The sequence below is a fragment of the Micromys minutus genome, assembly GCF_963924665.1.
Source record: "Micromys minutus genome assembly, chromosome: 8".
NCBI classification, from domain to species: domain Eukaryota; kingdom Metazoa; phylum Chordata; class Mammalia; order Rodentia; family Muridae; genus Micromys; species Micromys minutus.
The window spans coordinates 3,647,075-3,665,426 of NC_137977.1; the positions used below are offsets into that span (position 1 = coordinate 3,647,075).

Genomic DNA, 18,352 nt, shown 5'->3' on the forward strand with positions numbered 1-18,352 from the left:
TTTAACATGAGGTTTTGATAATTAAAGTTAGGCCTTTGGTCTGCCTCAGATATTACACAGTCTGATTCTCTCTGAGACATTAATTCCAACACAGAATTAGAAAACTTATGATATTGACTTAGTATGAGATCATTTTGAACGGGGGTGCGTGTCGTCTGTGTGTCTGCCTGCATTGTTCAAAGGACAAACTTGAGTGCCATTCCTCAGGCACCTTTTACTTTTGCTTTGAGACAGGGCCTTTCATTGGTTTGAAATTTCCAGTCAGGAAGGCCAACTGACCAGTGAGCTTCTGCATCTTCTACTGTTGCTGGTGTTAAAAGCATATGCTGTTATACCTCGGCATATGTGGGGATTTTTATGTGTGGTTTTGGTGGGATTTCACCTTTGTTTGCAAGGCAAACCCTTTACTGGCTGAGCTGTTTCTCCTAATTTCCCCTTAAAACAAAAATTCCAGACAAGGTTTACCTTGGTAGCTCAGACTGATCTGCAACTTACCATCCTCTCAGATCAGCCTGCCCGTTACAGGGATGTAGGCATGCATCGCTGGGCTGGGTGGCTGCGTGTGAACTTTTCTCTTTGTAGAGACAGTGACAATTTTAGTCGTGCTTGAGGTGAGGGGGGTATAGAAGAGCTTGTAACCTCATTTCTCATTTTTATTGATGAGAGTTTAATGCTATCTTTCCTCTTCCTTCCTATCTCTTAAAACTATTCTCCACAGTGGCTATTCAAAGACCCATTTGTTTGTTGTGAGTTTGTATTTCATCTTACATAGGTCCACATTTGCTAACATAGTTTAGTTTGAAAACAAGACAGTTTTTAGTCTTATGCACAAACTATTTTCTTTATACTGAATGAGATAATATTGGCAGAACATATTATGCCAATTAGTCCCAGAAGTTGTTGCTACTGTGGCTGTGTTACAATTTGATTTATTCAAAAGTATCACTAACTGTGGTGGTTTCAATTAGTATCTTTCCCATAAACTCATGTGTTTGAATATTTGGGCCATGGAGAGGTGGCCTTGTTCAAGTAGGTGTGGCCTTGTTGGAGGAAGTGTGTCTTTGTGGGGGTGGGCTTTGAGGTCTCCTATGCTCAAGTTCTGCCCAGTGTGACACATAATCTTTTCTTGCTGAACTGTCAACTCCATTTCCAGTACCATGTCTCTCTGGATGCTACCACTCTTCCTGATGATAATGGACTAATCCTCTGAAAGTGTAAGCCAGCCCCAGTTAATGTACCTTATAAGAATTGCCTTGGTCATGGTGTCTCTTTACAGCAATAAAACTCTGGCTAAGACTCTAACATTTTCCAAAATGTTGCTTATTTCCAAACACTATTTACAAATCAAATACCTTTCTTAATATTTTATTTATAGTTATTTAACCAGTAAATTCACCAAATTTTTCTATGGGTGTCTGCACAAAGAGCTGGTAATTTTGAGCAAACATATAGATGATACATTGTGGAAGAAAGTTTTTAGTTTACTCTTGCTCACCAAAGAAAGTTCTTCTGACCACTCAAAGTCCCCTTCAAAAACACTTTGTAAGTTTAGGTAGTTTATCTTTGTGGAATTTGCAGTTGACGCTTTAATCTTCTAGCAACGGACATTGAAGCAATAATGAGAGATTAGGTCGGGAACAACCAAAATGTCCAGTATACTGTAATCTCAGTTGATATGAAAGATCAAAGGCTTGCAAAGAGAGATAGTGAAGGTTGGAGCTAGTGGAACCTGGGAGTGCTTAGCTAAAAGTCCCCCAGAGGAGCATGGCTGGGAGCAGAGAGGTGTGGACAGCTGCTGGGTTAAAAGCTCACTTCTGTCCCTTCCTAGTCCTATGTCTCTGAACACACTGATTGCTTTTTTAGACTTTAGTTCCTTTGATATCTGCATAATGGAAACGGCTACCTTGTAAGGTCTCTACCAGCGACGAGAACCCATGTACTGGCTGAGTATTCAGTTGTCTTTATTGAACCAATGAAGCCTTTAACAGAAGCTTCTGTTAATCTTCATCGGTAGCCTTTTCAGTACCAACCAAGCTGTATCTTAAATAGTGATACTAGTAATATTTTCTCAAGGAAAAAGAACTCTAGTTTCCTAAATTATCAAAAGTATAAGTATATTTTCTGTAGATGTTCATCTCATTCCCTTTTGTAAATCATTTTCTAAGGTCTATAATTTTCCTGGTTCTCAGTATTTAATTTATTGCTTCATGGTGGTATGGCGAAATGAGAATTTCCCTTGCACTTATAATATGTACATATATAGTACATGCATGCATACATGTATATGTTTGTAGATGCACTTGAGCATGAATGTCATTAAGGACAAATATGGCTGATGAAAAACTGGGTAGGTAGGGCTGTCTGTATTAGATGCTTGAGAATCATACAGATGGCCAAAATTGAAAAACTGGTTTCACATTTTGCTTTTCTACTATGTATAAAGTGAGTTAATTTGCTTATTTCACTAAACACTTCTTTTCTTCATCTTTGGAGATGAAATTAATAGTGGTACTCACATTGTAATGGTCTTTGAGGAGAAATGATTGAAAATAACATATAAATTCTATAGCCACATATATATGTTTTTACAGTTGCTAGTTATTCTAATTCATGTGTTTCTCTTTCTTCCTTACCGTTGGGTAATACTTTCAAGATGTCATCCTCTTCTGTGACAAGTGGTCCTTCAAACAGGACTAAGGAAAGCAGGACACTGTCCATTTCTTCACTCTGAAACCTAAGGATCAGAGTGTTTCTCTATCTATCCATGCTGCGCCCACACACAGGTGCATCTGCTCATGTATTTATACATAGTTCATGGGTACTGACCATTTGTTATCTCCATGAGACACAAAAATATAATTAGTGTGAATACTATGGTTTCTCAGAGATTTCAGAACTCGTGGAGGTAGAAGAACCCAACTCAGCATTTTAAGTCTTTAGTGTCTTCTTAGAACCCAGACAAGAAATCAGTGGGAAACCCCCCAAATGGTAAGAATTAGTTCCGATGACATTGCTTTGGACATTGCCCAAACTGAGAATTCAACATAAAAGCAGGCTGACATTTCTACCTCAAAGTTTTTGTGCTTGTTAAAATACTTGGCTTGCTGAAGTATTCAACTGAGCTAAATTTCATCTAACATCTGGCCATTGAAACACAGCAATGAAAACATGTCTTGTTGCCTCCACATTGGGTATAATTTTAGCAATCCAATTAGTGTTACATTCTTTGTGTGCACTTTTTCTTTTCTGTTTCAATTAATTTTGAGCTCCTACCTGGAATTATAAGAATTTAAGTGTTTAGCACATGCATTTCAGCAGCACAAAGCAGCCAGATTGGAGAACACAGCTTTATAGCATTTCCTTATGATCCTAAGATACTCTTTAATTGCTTTGTCCTTGTAATGCATGCACAATGGGATGCCAAGACCCTTAGAGCACAGGGTTGAGATCACCAGGAAAGGGAAGTACACAGGAGAGATAAGACATATTCACAGCTATTAAGGAACTGGGAATGTAGAGGAGGCGACAGGCACTTTGTTTCACCATAATATGACAAATCCTGTGAAAGATGCACATTGATTTAGCTCCCAAAGATTATTCACTCACCACATTCCATAAATAACTACTCCCAGCCTTGCACTGAAGGTGTACAGCCACAAAACTGGAGAAGACCTTAAACCAAGAACCCAGAAGGTACAAATAAGCACTCATTGAGCTAAGTACTCAGCACCCATCCATCTTGGTGGACAGATTTGCAGAACGCCCCGAGGATAGACCATTCATTTAGCACTTCCAGTCAGCTGGTGGAGTCTTCGAATTTAGTCTCATGCGATGGTAGCTGACATTCTTTAGTTTACTTTGTAGATGTGAACACCATGAATGATGTGTGTGCAAACCCAGTTTTCACTGTCCGTTTCAGGGCTGACCCCAGTATATACTCTCTAGGCTTTAACTACGTATGAATGAATTTATGGACTCTTCCACCATTTGGTGTAGATTTTACTCAAATACCCAGATCTTCCATTCATTCTAATGAAAGCGCAAAAACTCCAACTAAATTTTAAACACCATCAAATAAGTAATTAACTTTAAAAAAACATTTGGAGATTTATTTGTATGATCTTAGTAGTATAGTATGCAACACAGAAAATAGAACCCGGACATACTGCTAACACTTTTAATAGATTTTTCCAAATATAGTCATTACAGTTTAAATCCATTTAATATTAACTCTAATGTTGAAATAGTACTAAGTTAATAAATAATTGCAAATATAACCAGGCATTCATTTTATTTTTCTTAATTCCTTATAAGTTGCAAGTTTATTGTGATCTGGGTGATAAAATGATAAATAATTGTTTACATATTTCCATAAATCGAATGTTTATTTGATTAAACCTGAAAACAATCCAGGAATATATTGCAATAGAATATATGGTAGGTATATATTTTTTTACCTTTGAATTTTGACTTAAAACAGTGACAATGTAATTACTTTTAAATTTAGTGTTCATGGTATGTGTTGTTTAATATTTGTTTGGTGTGTGTTTTCAGGGAAGTTATGTGCCAAAAGTGAGTATCCACAGTTCTCAATTTTGGAAGTTAAGTGTCTAACATTTTTTTCTGAGAGTTATGGGTTTGAAAGGTTTAATTAAGTTGTTTAGCAAAAAGCATGAACAGCTAGACATGAACTAGGGAAAGTTGAGGCAAAGGAAGTGAGGTTTATTATAGAACACTTTCAAATAGTAAACCATGTTTTCCTAATCATTTTTACTCCATGAGTTTACTGGGGAAAGATGTGATTACTTTCAGGTCCAAGGGATCCCAAATTCATATATTCTGTAGTTTAATAATGATGAGAACTTCTCATAGTTTTATAAGATTTTCTACTTGGATCTCTGTCACAGAGGCAGTGTCTATCAGATTTCTCACGTGTGAGGAATGTGTCAACCTCACACAACAAAGGGCCCGGCAAGGACTGATGCTATCATTAATTAGTTCCCCGATTTTGTGAGCCTGGGTCCTCATAGGAGAAGTGTTGTGCCTTTTGAGACTGATCTCTAATAAATCCGCTCATTTCTATCATGCACACTTTCCAGACATTTCTAATCTCCTTATGAAATCTTCATCAGAGAGGCGCTGTGACCGGAAGTGTCTGTGAGATGTGGAAGGACACTCCTCTCATGACTTAAAGGGAGAGGATTGGGAAGTAGAGTCAAATCACAAAAGCAGGTTGTAAGGTGACCAGTGACTTGGGCTACAGAAAACATTCTCTTGTAGTGTAAAAGGGTAGAACACTTGGAAGAAAATAGAAACACACATGTAGAAGCCAGAGTCCTACATTTGAAAACAAAGAATCCTCAAAATCTTAAAAGAATGTCTCTCTGTTGTGTTTTGACAGGCTATGTATTTTTCCAGGGTATAGACCACCTTGCAACTTGGGGGGTGTCTCTCTCCCCCTCCTGAGGGAACAGACAGTTGGTGTTGTTCATGGCTTGCATACATCTTTTATGTCTTCCTGGTATTTCCTCTCTGATCTCTCTGTTGTGTATCCGTCAGTAGCTGTCTCTTGGGAATGGTACTATGCATTTCTTTTATAAGAAGACATTAAAGGGAAAAGCCCTGATCTCCTAATGCACTGGATAATTTGGTGCCCTCCACAAGGCAATAGACCCCTGCTGCATAGATGTCATTAGAAAGGGACAACTTCATTACTTTTGTAACTGGCAGAGCTGTAAGTGAAATGCAGGACGAAGAGTGTCGGAGGTGTCACTCTCTGCCCATACACAGTAGAATGTGAAAATGTGCTTTGTTCCCACATCCACACTGCCTTCCTTTGATGACACTAAAAACTGGGCAAAATAAAAATTAGAAGAGAATATCGGTGTTCTTAAATTCCAAATGTTTATATGACTTGTTTTGATTGCCTACTGTGTGCCTGGCACTTTGCCAGCTGCTGGAAAACAACTCACCAAGCCACGATTCACTGTTTTTCAGTTCCTACCGTCTTGAATGCTGTCGCTGGAAGCGACAGGTAAAGTGAGCACACACGAAGCAAGCTGTTCGGCATAATAAAAATAATCACAGGCCAGGATTTTGAAAGAGTAACCAGAAATGTGCTTAACTATTTCTTCTAACTACATTTATTTTTGACCTGACATGTGTGTGGATAGTTATCGCCTTCCAATCTGAAGCACCCCCAATCTTAAGCCTGTGTGTTATATTGAAAATATGAGCAAGAATGGGCAGAAACCACCCCTGGGAGGTCTACACCCTGGTTCTGCAGGTTCTGTTCAGAGAGGAAGCTTATGTCTAGTGTAGTATATTCAAAGCCCTGAAATGGGGCCTATGCTTCCAGCATCTACCCCAGAATACGCTGGTGGCACTGAGAGGCATATGCTGCCCTCATGGCTGTCTGAAAACTTACACATCAGTGTCCTAGCACCGGAGAGAATCAGGTTTAACAGTGGTCCATTATCTCGCTGCGACAGACACAAAACTGCCACTAACAATAAGAAGTCACACACAGTTGGAATCATGCTTGGGAGAAGACAGCCCTCCATTATCAGCTACTTACAAGCTAGTTCTTGAAGAGATGGCTCTTCTCCCACTACTAACTTTTGTTTAGTAAAATTGACATTTGCAGCACTTTGTCTAAGATAAATGTTAGGCTAGACTATTATGATCATAGAAACTGGGGTTTCCACAGAGCATTTGGGTAGAAGGCAAAGCATTATGGGAACAACTCAGTCCTAACAAATAAACCAGGCAGGAGGTAAACACCTTCCTTAGAAGCTCAGTAAGTAAGCTGTATACAAACGGGGCACCTAGGAACTCTGTACAGAAGCTTTCTGCTCACCCCTTTATTTGGCAACCACATTGTGCTGTGTCTGCCACATATTTTAACCCACACAAATGGGTATTATTACACTCACAATGCTGACCAGCCACAGATATCATGGGAAGCAAGACGGCATCAGCAGTTGGCATGGGGTAGGACTGGTTCATACCACCTAGAGCAAGCGGGATCTAGACTCCGACAGAAAGGCTGGACTCGAGTAGTCAAGTTCTGGTCTAAAATGTCTCAGCTAGCATTTCAATATAGGGACAAAAATGGCAAACAAATTCCCTAGTTTTGCAAATAAGCTTTAAAAAGTAAGTGAAGTAGTTAAAAGATTAGGCGGTTAAACGTTTGTGATTTAAGAGTGTGCACTGAAAACAGACCGATCATTTGCTAACAGAGTCTTCCCCTCTCCCTGTGATGGTTGTAAGACAGTAACAACCACGTCCCACCAGACTCCCCAGGTCTGGCTGTCCTGAACCTCAGTGGGTGTACCGTGTACACATGGACAGAAGCTAACATTCTTTTCATTTTTTTTTTTTTTTTTTGACTTTTAGCCCAATGGTTTCTTGGATTCTGAGGGGGAAGAAGGATTACAGAGAATCGGGCCTGGGATCTGACAGTCATATATAAAAATACAAATGACATGTTAACAATAACCCTTGCTATGTGTTCCCCTCCGAGGTAGTTTATAAACAAGGGATAGCTTGGGAAAAGCTTGCTGCATTTCTTCACCTAAATGCACATGATTCTGTGATGTATTACATTTTGTTATTTTTAAATCAATTCAATGAAGTCAATATTCAAGCGAGAATGGGCAATGCCAGCTTCTTCACAGAGATGTCCATAAGCTCTGTGACGTAAGACTTGACCAAATTTTGGCTCACATTTTCAGTTATTATTAATGAAAGGAAGGTCAATACACTTGTTGCATATTTGCTTTGGGGATACATTAAAAGAGAGTTCTGTTTTAAAATTTTATATCCATTATAGGCTTCTTCTCCCCCTCCCCCACTGATAACAGTAAAATATGTGTTATTTAAACTGTGTAACAAGATGTGAAACAAGAAACCTGCACGTGTCTAATTTATAACAAATCTGTTTCCTTAATGGGTGGCAGGAAGTCTGAGGCCAGTTCTAGGGAGTCTCTTCCGTTTTCAGTGCGGCCCTCTAGTCATACGGAAGACAATACCTCTCCAGACGAGTCTTTCCCCTTCTTCTCGTCTCCACGGTCAATGTCAATCACATGCACCATGCCGGGCTTCAGGATCAAGTCTTCTGTCTCCACTTGGCTGCGGTTGTCCTCTACCTCCATGTAGCTCCCTTTCGTCTGCTGAGCAGCTTTGCTGAAGGCTTCCTTAAGGCGACGTTTGAGCTCCACATCAGGACAGAAGACATATTCGTAAAGGGCACCTGCCAGCACAGCGCCTATGATTGGTCCAACCCAATATATCTGGGGGGAAGATAGAGGAGAGAAAAGTAGTCTCAGTGGACAACCCATGCATATAGAATTTAAGGCAGCAACTGTGACATGCACCTACACACACGTATAGATTTTAAAGTAAATGAGAAAATATGCCAAGATTCACAAGATTTGCACATTATTAAAGAACATTTGAACATAAAATAAGAAAGAATAAAGTTCTTCTAATTTTCTTTTTATCTTATATTTTTCAATGTTCTGATTTTTAAAGAAGTTATTTGAGACAAGGTCTAGCTCAGGCTACTCTCAAGACCCATTACATAGCCTCGGGCAGCCTTCAACTCCTATTTCTTCCCTCTCGGGTTCATGAGGTGATATTAGTAGGTTCTGTCACATCTGTCTTATTAATTTTATGATAAATCTTAATGTAAAATAGCTATTCTCTGGCTGCACAAGTTAAACAGACAGTAGAAATTCTTTAAAATAGAAACAAAATAATGAATTTTTGGTGCATGTTTCTCTTCTGTGTTCCACATTAGCCCTGTACCCTGATTTTCTGTATAACCAGGGTCATGGTGGAGTTTTATAATTTAAAGTGTTAGTTTTTCACTATTCATGATGAACACAGTCCCAGCCTTGCCACTTAGTAGCTCTGTGAGTGCTTCCATTTTGAGACAAGGCCTCTTGTATCCCGGGTTGCTTTGAATTTACCTTGGAGCTGATGGCCTTGAGCTGCTCATCTCCCAATCTCTCCCTCCAGAGTGCTGGGACGACAGAGCTAGCATGCCCGTGTATGGTGTAGAGAGAACTCGGGCCTTCCTGCATGCTGGTCAAGCCCTTTGCCAACTAAGTTATACCACTATAATCATACGTGACTTCACTTCTGTGTTTGATCCTCTTTATCTGAAGCAGAGGCTTTTACGTATCTCTCAGGCTCTGAACACTAAATGAAAAAGCACCTTGAGGGACTTGGTAGTTTGTGGCTCCTGAAAAGCAGTTTAGTTCACATGTCCCGAACAATGTGGCTAACCTGTCAGTTAGTTTCCTTCTATTATCTGCTTTTCCTCTTTAAAATGTGGAGAAACGCTATTGGTTATTTCTCTCTCTCTCTCTCTCTCTCTCTCTCTCTCTCTCTCTCTCTCTCTCTCTCCATTTACATATTGCTTTAGTAAAAACCTGGCCTGACTTTAGCAACTGGACAAGGATTAGTGAGTGATTTTTCAAGGGCTCAGTAAAGGACATGTTTCTATTGCATCAGAGATGCATTCAGAACGAACTAAGCTTTCAGTCTGATTAGAATGCAACATATACTTTATAGTACATGCACCCTATAGAGTGTTAGGTACTCATACACTTCAGAGCACACGAATGCTATTGAGTGTTAGCGTTCATTCAATAGATTCACCTGGGACGAAACCCCCTATTTAGTGTGTACAGCACTCTAACTGGCTGTACTGAGCACATTTCTTCTTTTATATATCTACCTTTGAGGTAGGTATTACTAAAATATACATTCTTCTGCCTTGTAAAGCTGAAACTTTGAGAGGCTACAAGCTTAGTTTAGATAGCATACTTGGCAAGTGATTGTGTTGAAATGTCAGCTTTGCTCCCTTTTACTAATGTACTGTTTGCTTTCTTATTTGAAAAAAAAACAAAACACCCCAAACCAAAAGCGACTATGTCTTCCTTAAAACTCCATCTGGAAATTACCTGCACTTAGCATCTTCACTGTCAAACATAAAGGGAAGCAGAGCTTCCTGCTGAAACTGAGCACATATACTTAGCAGGGAAATATCCAGGAGAGTCACTGGACTAATCAAGCCCCTTATCTTAAACATGAAAGAGCTCAAAGGAGACTTTATCTTCTCTGTGCCCTTTCAAAGGAGAAACAAGAGCCCGCCTCTAACTGCCTTTGCTCTTTGTCCTCTTGGTAAGGTCTCATTAGATTGGTTTTACTTCACGGGCTTCATGTCCCACAAGAGAGAACAGCCACTGTCAAACAATCTCCACCCTTTCCATAACAGTCGGCAGGAGACGGCAGCTCCATGATCTCAAAAATGAATGTTGGTGCCAAATTGCTATTCCCAAACTGAGTTCTGTGTACTTTAAAGTATCTTTAAATTTTTATAAAGAATTTTATTGCTGAAAATAGAAAACTACATAAACTACATAAAAGTGTTTTTAAAAAATAAAACCTCCTAAACCTTACGTTGCCAAACATAAACCTGTCCATTTATTGTAATATCTATAAACTTCTCATTGCATTTTTTTCCATTTGGTGGCTGGAGAAATGGTTCCATGTATAAAGTGTCACCATGCAATTGGGAGGACCTAAATTTGAGTCCCTGAAACAAATATAAAAGTCAGACAAAATAATGCATATCTGTATTTCCAGTGCTTCCTACAGGAGGACGGAAACTAGCAGGCAGCAATAGGAAAATCCCCAGGGACTCGTGGGCCAGCTAAACTGGTGATCAGTGAACAAATCACTCTGATACAAACAGGGCAGAACGTGAGAACTGTCCTAAGGTTACCCAAGGTTGTCCTCCGACCTCCTCATGCCACGATGCTATGATCCATGTGTACCTTGCACACACACACACACACACACACACACACACACACACACACCATACAACCTACACAAAGAAAGTAAATTCCATTTTTTTAAAGTGTAGTAAGTCGTTTCAGAAATATCAGTGGCAAAAATGAATGACATTGGGGATCAAGACTTTGCATGTCTGTGTCCAAATTAGGTCTTAACAAATGAGTATATGTTTTGTGTAAGGAAATTCATTCAGTCACAGTATAATATTTTCCTCCTTCCCTAGGCTATGCCATCCTTGAGTAGCTGTGGCTGGATCCATTGCAGCCACATGCATAAGACCAACGCATAAATGACAAATTAGTATGTACATAACTTTAAAAAATGTAAAATCACATTCACAATATATGAATGGCAATAAAAGTTTGTTCTGTTCGCAATTTGCCATATGTATTTTTCTTGTATTTTGTAGATTATTTAAATTAATATATGGTGACTTTCACAAATGCCTGTGATTTAAAGAATAGAAATCCTTTTGTTGACAGAAACAATTGAAATAGGATCGTTCGCCTCACACTACTCTGGGCCCAGGTTAACAAGAAGGTTAGTCCTGAGATTGGAAAGTACACCTTCTTGGGAGTCATTTATTTTTCTAGTTATTGCTGTGGTGACAATGGTAGACACATTGACATCATTTATTTGGTACCATCTGCATGCAGTTTACAAGCTTCCAGCTCCAGTACGAACTGTAATAATAAATGCCTTTTGCTTAAGCAAATTAAGATGGTATATACCCTTTTTACAGGTAATACTTTTACATATTTCTTTTCTCTTTTTTTAAGAATAACTTTATTTCCTATTGTTGCCAAGAAGGCTTTCTTTCAATGATTTAATATACAGCATACATTTATGATTTAAATTTGTTCTACATAGGAAACCCATAAGAATTCTGCCTTACTCTGTCAGACATATATTAGACATTTTGAGAACTTGACTCTTAGTGAACACCTAGAGAAGATCTTTTACAGCAGGCCTCTGCTGGACTTTCTCTACTCCCGATGACATGCAATAACAAGTCGAGAGTCAGAGTTGGGGGAAGAGCAACAGAAACTCGTGAGCTAGATTATGCTATAAAAAAGAGGCATTTGGATAATCGTTCCCAACCTCAGAAAGGTGGGGCATATTAACTTAGTAGTTACCCAGTGGTTTTCCCAGTTTCCCATGATAACTGCAGGGCCAAAGGATCGAGCTGGGTTCATGCTGGCTCCAGTATAATTTATCTACAGATGGAAAAAGAACAAAACTTGAGACATTTTGGTAACAGGGCTCTTAGCAGGTATCACTTGCTGTAACTTGCTATAGTTTCCTCAGAGGAACATTGAAATTTAGCCACTTTGTAGTTGGCAAAATGATAACTCAAGTGTCAACAGATATGGCTGGATCTGAGCGAGCAGTGTGTTTTATGGGCAAAATCTGCATGGATACGTGGGAAGACTACTTTTTATTATGTATCTACTTGTCAAAAAGTTAACACTGAAGTAAACAACGGTCCTGAAATATTCTAAATGTTGTAGTAATTGGTACTGGCCCGGCTACTGGAACCAGAGTAAGTGTGAGCTGTGAACCAGCGTCTTTGGGCAGCTTCAGGGTGAGGATAAATGAGATCAATCAATTAGTCAAATAGACTTAAAACTTACCGCAAACAAATGTCCAATTGCGACGGAAAGTCCAATTGCTAAAGCTATTGAACCAGTAACGTCAGTTCGTTTGGAATCACAGCTGGCAAAAATCGTGAACACCAACTGGAAAGTGATTATTAACTCCACCAGGAGCCCATGGCCAGCGGTGAGGTTTCCATGAACCTAGAGAGAGAGAGAGAGAGAGAGAGAGAGAGAGAGAGAGAGAGAGAGAGAGAGAGAGAGAGAGAGAGAGAACAGTATATTTTATGCGCAGAGAAAGCCATGGTTGACTTGAGTCTTCTACCAACCCCATGTTGAGATTTCCATCCCTTCCACCTCCTAAAAAGAAGGAATCAATTCACACTCATTTTGGGCCATTACAGATAATTACTTTTACAGTGACTGAGTTTTCAATGAATGTTGTTTTTAGCCAAACAGCAAAATTCGTTAGTGTGGCCCTTAACTTGTAAAAGATGTTCTTAGGAGATTTGTAACGTTACAAGGCAGTTATCAGACCCACCGATTAGGTTTAGGTTAGTTCATAGGTATCTCAACTAAAGTGTAAGTCAAGTGCCTTAAGCCAGCCCTGGTGCCGAGCTAACAAGTAACACTGCCAGTTGACAGAGTGAAGTCAGTGAAGTCAGAGCAAACAAATATGGCTTTACTTTTTTGTTGGGGTTTCTCTGTGTAGCCCTGGCTGTCCTGGAACTTGTTTTGTAGAGCAGGGTGGCTTCAAATTGCTTCTGTTTACTGGGTGTAGGACTGAAGGCATGACCTTTTATGTGGGTCATTCAAAGCCCTCTACATATGATGAACAATGAATCCTGGCCTTGCTATCAAATACAAAAGGTAAACTCTTAAGATAAAAATATAGTCAGGGCAGCCATGCTGATTTATACCTGTAGTCCCAGCACATAGGAGGCTGAGACAGGAGGATTGCTGCAAGTTGAAGACCAGCATGAGCTAGACAATGGTTGTGAGAACCTGCCTCAAAAAAACAAACTCAGTGTTACTGGAGTGGGAAAGATTAATCCTGTTCAAGTCACTCAAGAGTAAATAACGATGTTCTCTTGATGTGTTTTATCCAGGGAAACAGGGTTTCACTCTGTAGTCTCTGCTGGCCTTGACTCCTGAGTCTCCTGCTGGGATTATAGGCAACCCCATGGCTGGCTCTTATGTGAAGTTTTCTTTTTGAGACTAGTTACTGGGTAGTAGAGACTGGCTTTGAACTCAATATACATCTAAGGATGACCTTGAACTTCTGCCTTTACTTCTCAAGTTCTGCTAGTGTAGATATGTGCCACCACACCTTATATATGTGTGTCAGAAATATAACTCAGGATCCCATGCACGCAGGCAAGTGGTGCATGGTCTACCAAGTGAGCTATATCCCTAGCTCCATAATCTAGTTATGTAATGAATGCCTCTCAGGCCACTGAGCACATAAAGTATCAGCACAGACATAAAGACTGAGTTCTCACCGTAGTGACTCCCAATCCTCCAACCACGCTGGGAGGCGTGACCAGGTAGAGGATACCAGCTCCAATGATAGCCCCCAGGCACTGCGCAATGATGTAGAAGATGGACTTGGAAATGCTGATCTTCCGCGTGCACACCATGGCCACTGTCACAGCGGGATTGATGTGGCCACCACTAATGTGGCCAAAACACTGCACCATGGTTGCAATGCTGAGTCCAAAGCAAAGGGAGATGAGGACCATGTCCACAGGTAGAGGGTTTTCCGAGCCACCCCAGTTTATGGTGGATCCCACGCCGAGCAAAACGAAGATAAGCATGGCCAGAAATTCTGCCGAGACTGCCTTCCAGAAAGCCTGAGTCCAGACCCCTTTGAATGCCACCATGATGCTCTCTTTGTTGCAGGAATGTCCACACTTACTGGAAAGAAGAACACAGTGAGGATCAGAAGCCACTAACCTAGCTTTCCAGCTGGAAGGGACATTGACATTTGGGGGAGGGCGTCAGGTCTGCAGTCGTATAGGCTGGGGATGGTTTGATGAACACTCTTTGCAATCCAAGAAAGGCTGCTTCTAAAGTCTCCTTAATTAGTAGACAAGAAGTTGTTATTCCAATCTCCTGTGATTTCCTATTCACTGGACAGCAATCTGAACTGTTCCTAGGGAAGAAACTATCTCAACTAAGTTCCTTAAGAAATAAGGCTAATATGTATTTAACTGAAAGTTAGTTCCCTTGGGCAAGCCTTAAAATTTTTATTTTTCATGTGTAGTTTTGGGCAGAAGTCATTTGGGGTGAGGGGTGCTAGAGATCTGGCTCAGCAGTTAACTGTCATGGCTGTTCTTCCAGAGGACCAGAGCTTGCTCCCCGCATACACATGGTGGCTGCATTCCACCCCTGAAGCTGGTTCTAGAGGATGCAAAGCCCTTTCCCGCCATCTATGGGCACTGTGCCCAGGTGGCGCCCAGCCACACATGCTGGCAAAAGAGTCATCACGCTCATAAAATAAGATGAAAAAAAAAGTCAATTAAAAAAGTATCTGACTCGTTCCCAGCATCTGTTACACATCTCTCCACACTGTCTGGTGCCCACTGAAGGAAGAAACATCTTTGATCAAGGTTGCAGGTAGCCCAGGGATTGGGGTGGGAGAAATGGAGAGAGTTGGACAGGGGGGCAATTTAAGTAGATATGATCATATTTCATTATGCAAACACACATAATAATTTCAGAAGAAGAAAGAAAAACGTATCTTTTAAAAAGGCAGATCTTTTCCAGTTTTGTGTCTTTTAGCTTCAAAATGGCATTTTGCAAAAAGGCTTTGTAGAAGCCTGTGCCCATTCTACATAGCAAGGACGTGTAGATTTGGAAGAGATTTGTTAGGAAGCTGGGATTGTGGAATTGTCTTTTGGGAAGGTAAATTATTGGGGGCAGACTTGCTTCTCCTACTTGGTGTGGACCTTAGGGACAGGCAGGGACTCAGTTAGGACAGGGACACTCCCCACTGTTGCCCTGGGCAAGGAGAAGGCAAGCTGTAGGAGGGAGTAGCTTTGGAGCCAGAGGGGCATCTGTGTCCAGCCCCTGCCCTGGGCAGATCTGGGCTTGTAGCACTGGGACGTGACAATCTCAATCCCCAGGGGGAAGCCTGAGAGGCTCTGGAAGGGCGGGGCCATGGGCACTGCACACTGGTGCCAGGCTTGCAGGCAGTGGCCAGGTAAACACAGAGAAGTAGGCATCAGAGGGGGCAGGCACCAGAGAGGAGAGACTGGAATGAGGGATGTTTCCAAACTGGGAGGCAGGGTAATGCCTCCAAAGGCTCCATTGTCCCTCAAGCAACAACAAGAGGGGTGGGGGGGTGGGGGGTGTTGCCCTCCAACATCCACTTCCCAAATCCTGGAGTGTGGAGTGTGTTAGCCAGCCCCAAGCACTCTTCCTATCCACAGGGTACAGAGCTAGGAAGATTATGAGAAAGAGGGGGCGTGGCAGAAAGCAGCGCGGGGGAGGGGGGCTCGGGGGACTGCTCTCCCATGGGCTTGGTCCTGGAGCACTGTACACACCCTCTTGAGGAGCTGTGGAAGTGAAGAAGAGAGAGGAGAGAGAGGGGCTTGGAATGTGGTCCAGAAATACTAGATTCTAAGGCAGCCTTTGGGAACGGAGGAGTCACTTAGCGCCCATGGTTCCTTCTTTACTGTCTTTAAGATCCTTGCATCTGAAGAGGGTGGGGTTTGAAGACACTAATGCAGCTGCTTACTCTGGACAGAAATTCCTAAATTCTCCTTTAGAAAGGGTCACCCCTCCCCGGTGACCCCCTCACCTAAGACTTTCATTTTGTAATGAGACAGACAGGCAATGTTTAGCATAGATGACTTTGTGGTGGCCGGCCTAGAAAACCGAAGGCTCAGGGTGGGTAGAATTGTTGTAACTTCCCAAATATACTGTGGGGTTCTTATCTTTTGCACATCCCTCACTGGCCCAGGGAGCCCGGCTTCTGTGGCTTCTGTGCGGGCAGCGAGGAGACCCTGTCTGACCTGGCTGGGGAAGTTTTCCTTCATCTTGAAGCATTCTGCTGTGCTGTTAGTTTGACAGAGGGGCTTTCCTTCACTCTGTACTCATAATCACCCACCCAGGGCCTGCCAGCTATAACTAAATACGCCCTGTCCATGAGCTCCTCTAAGCGAATCGTATAACTATGAGAGACCTCAGTTGGGGCAGTGTTGATGTATTCCTTAGAGGAACATAATAGAGATTTTTAAAAAAGCACAATGGAACAGTAGTTGGGATGAGGTAAAGACAGTACCCTGGGGAGGCATTAGGAAAGTCTCCAAGAGACAGAGATTCTGAGAACTCACATTGAAAAAGGACAGTCACTTGGGAACTCACCAGCAGTCCAGGGTTGTAGCCAGATGGCAGAGGGGCAAGGTGCTATTACAGGTGCTGTCTTCTGGGGCTCAGGATAGAGGAAAGCAGAGGGACCAAGCAGGAAGTGAAGGGAGCTTGGTGGGCAGGAAACAGTTCCTGCTCAGTAGCAGAGCACCCAGGGGAGGCGGTTCTGGAAAAGGCCAGCCTCCCTCCAGCACTCTTTGTCACCTGCTCATTCACACACCTGTCCCCCTCTCCAGAGACCTAATCAAGAAACTCAGTTGCTCTTTGGACTTCTTTTTTTTTTTTTTTTCATCAGAGAAATTAAAAAAAAAAAAAAAAACAAAAAAAAAGCACCCAAACCTGTGAAGTATTAACAGAAACTTTCAAATGACTTTAGCTCCCTGCTTTTCTTTAAAAATCCACAAAAAATATGATCTCCCAAACAGCCCCAGCTATCTGTGAACCCCCAAAACTTCTAGCATGTATGTACCCCTTTGCCTCAGTGAGGGTCTCCCCAGCATTGCTCACAGCCCCCAAGATCACCATCAATGTGCCCTGATGTGTTTACATTCTTAGGAAATAGACCAACATAATTTGCTTTTGCTGTTTTTCTCCCCCAGAACAAAGCTGGATTTGTTGACATGACTAGGCTGCAGAAAACTGGACACATTACTTCCTAGTGAACACACCGTTTCATCCACTCCTGGACAGCTAAGTTCCCGGGTGAGTAATTTTTCTAATGAAAACGATGGAGTAATTTCCCAGGCTAAAAAGCATCGCCCCTCTCCTTCCTTCCTCTGTGTCTCCTCTGCATAAAACTTAGTCCCCAGGCTTAAAAGAAGCCCTCACCTGTCCTGTTGTTACCTTCTAGATTCTGCCGGCGAAGAAGTGGTATCTGTAATGAAAGAGTCTCATTTGTTAAATGCTGAGCATTGTTTCCTGAAGGCAAAGAAGGACTTACCCCCACCGCCCTGCAGCAGCCGCTCTGCCACTCATGCCTCCCCTGGCCAGAGTGCAGCTCTCATTGCCTGTTCCTGGGCTCCAGTACGCGGGAATCAGATTACGGGCACTTGTCTGATTGGGTTTTGGAGTGTAGGGGTGGAAAGATTCTGCACCATGTGGCAATCACTAGGTTATATTTGAACTAGAAATCTTCCCCGTACCTGATCACTACAGACACACGGCATATCAAAATGCAAAGCGCTTGAGGGCGTATTTCTTTAGCTGCTTGTCTTTCCAAGGGAAGACTTCCCTAAGTGTTTGGATTATTCCAGTCACTGAGGATTGGGAAAACTTTGCCAGGTTGGCTCCTTATTGAAACTGAACAACCATTAGAAAATGGTTGTGAGCTCAGCATTGACTTTCAATATTTGAAATACGTGAGCTTAGAAGTTAATTATAACATATAGCTGTAACTCCACTCATACTATTTACTCTCTGAGTTCAATAATAATAATTATTGTTATTATAATGATTTTTAATATAAAGCAACAACTTTTAAAAACACAGAGGTTAGACAGGGACAGATAAAA

General features: G+C 41.5%; 1 protein-coding gene across 1 annotated transcript; it reads right to left on the bottom strand.

The window, feature by feature from the left end:
- Window positions 1–4,288: 4,288 nt before the first annotated feature.
- AQP4 (aquaporin 4) lies at window positions 4,289–17,867 on the bottom strand. The gene is made up of 5 exons (XM_080920094.1): window positions 17,782–17,867; window positions 13,970–14,384; window positions 12,507–12,671; window positions 12,009–12,089; window positions 4,289–8,294 (listed from the first exon to the last, which is right to left on the bottom strand). Exons 1-5 carry the CDS (start codon window positions 17,814–17,816, stop codon window positions 8,016–8,018), a joined length of 975 nt encoding a protein of 324 aa, XP_080776220.1. The 5' UTR covers window positions 17,817–17,867; the 3' UTR covers window positions 4,289–8,015.
- Window positions 17,868–18,352: the final 485 nt, after the last annotated feature.

Coding starts and splice junctions, on each gene's coding strand:
- AQP4 (XM_080920094.1), bottom strand. CDS start 17,816: ATGAGTGGCAGAGCGGCTGCTGCAGGGCGGTGGGG. Junction 14,385..17,781: donor GCTGCTGCAGGGCGGTGGGG/GTAAGTCCTTCT, acceptor TCTTCTTTCCAG/TAAGTGTGGACATTCCTGCA. Junction 8,295..12,008: donor GAAACTGGGAAAACCACTGG/GTAACTACTAAG, acceptor TCTTCCCCCCAG/ATATATTGGGTTGGACCAAT.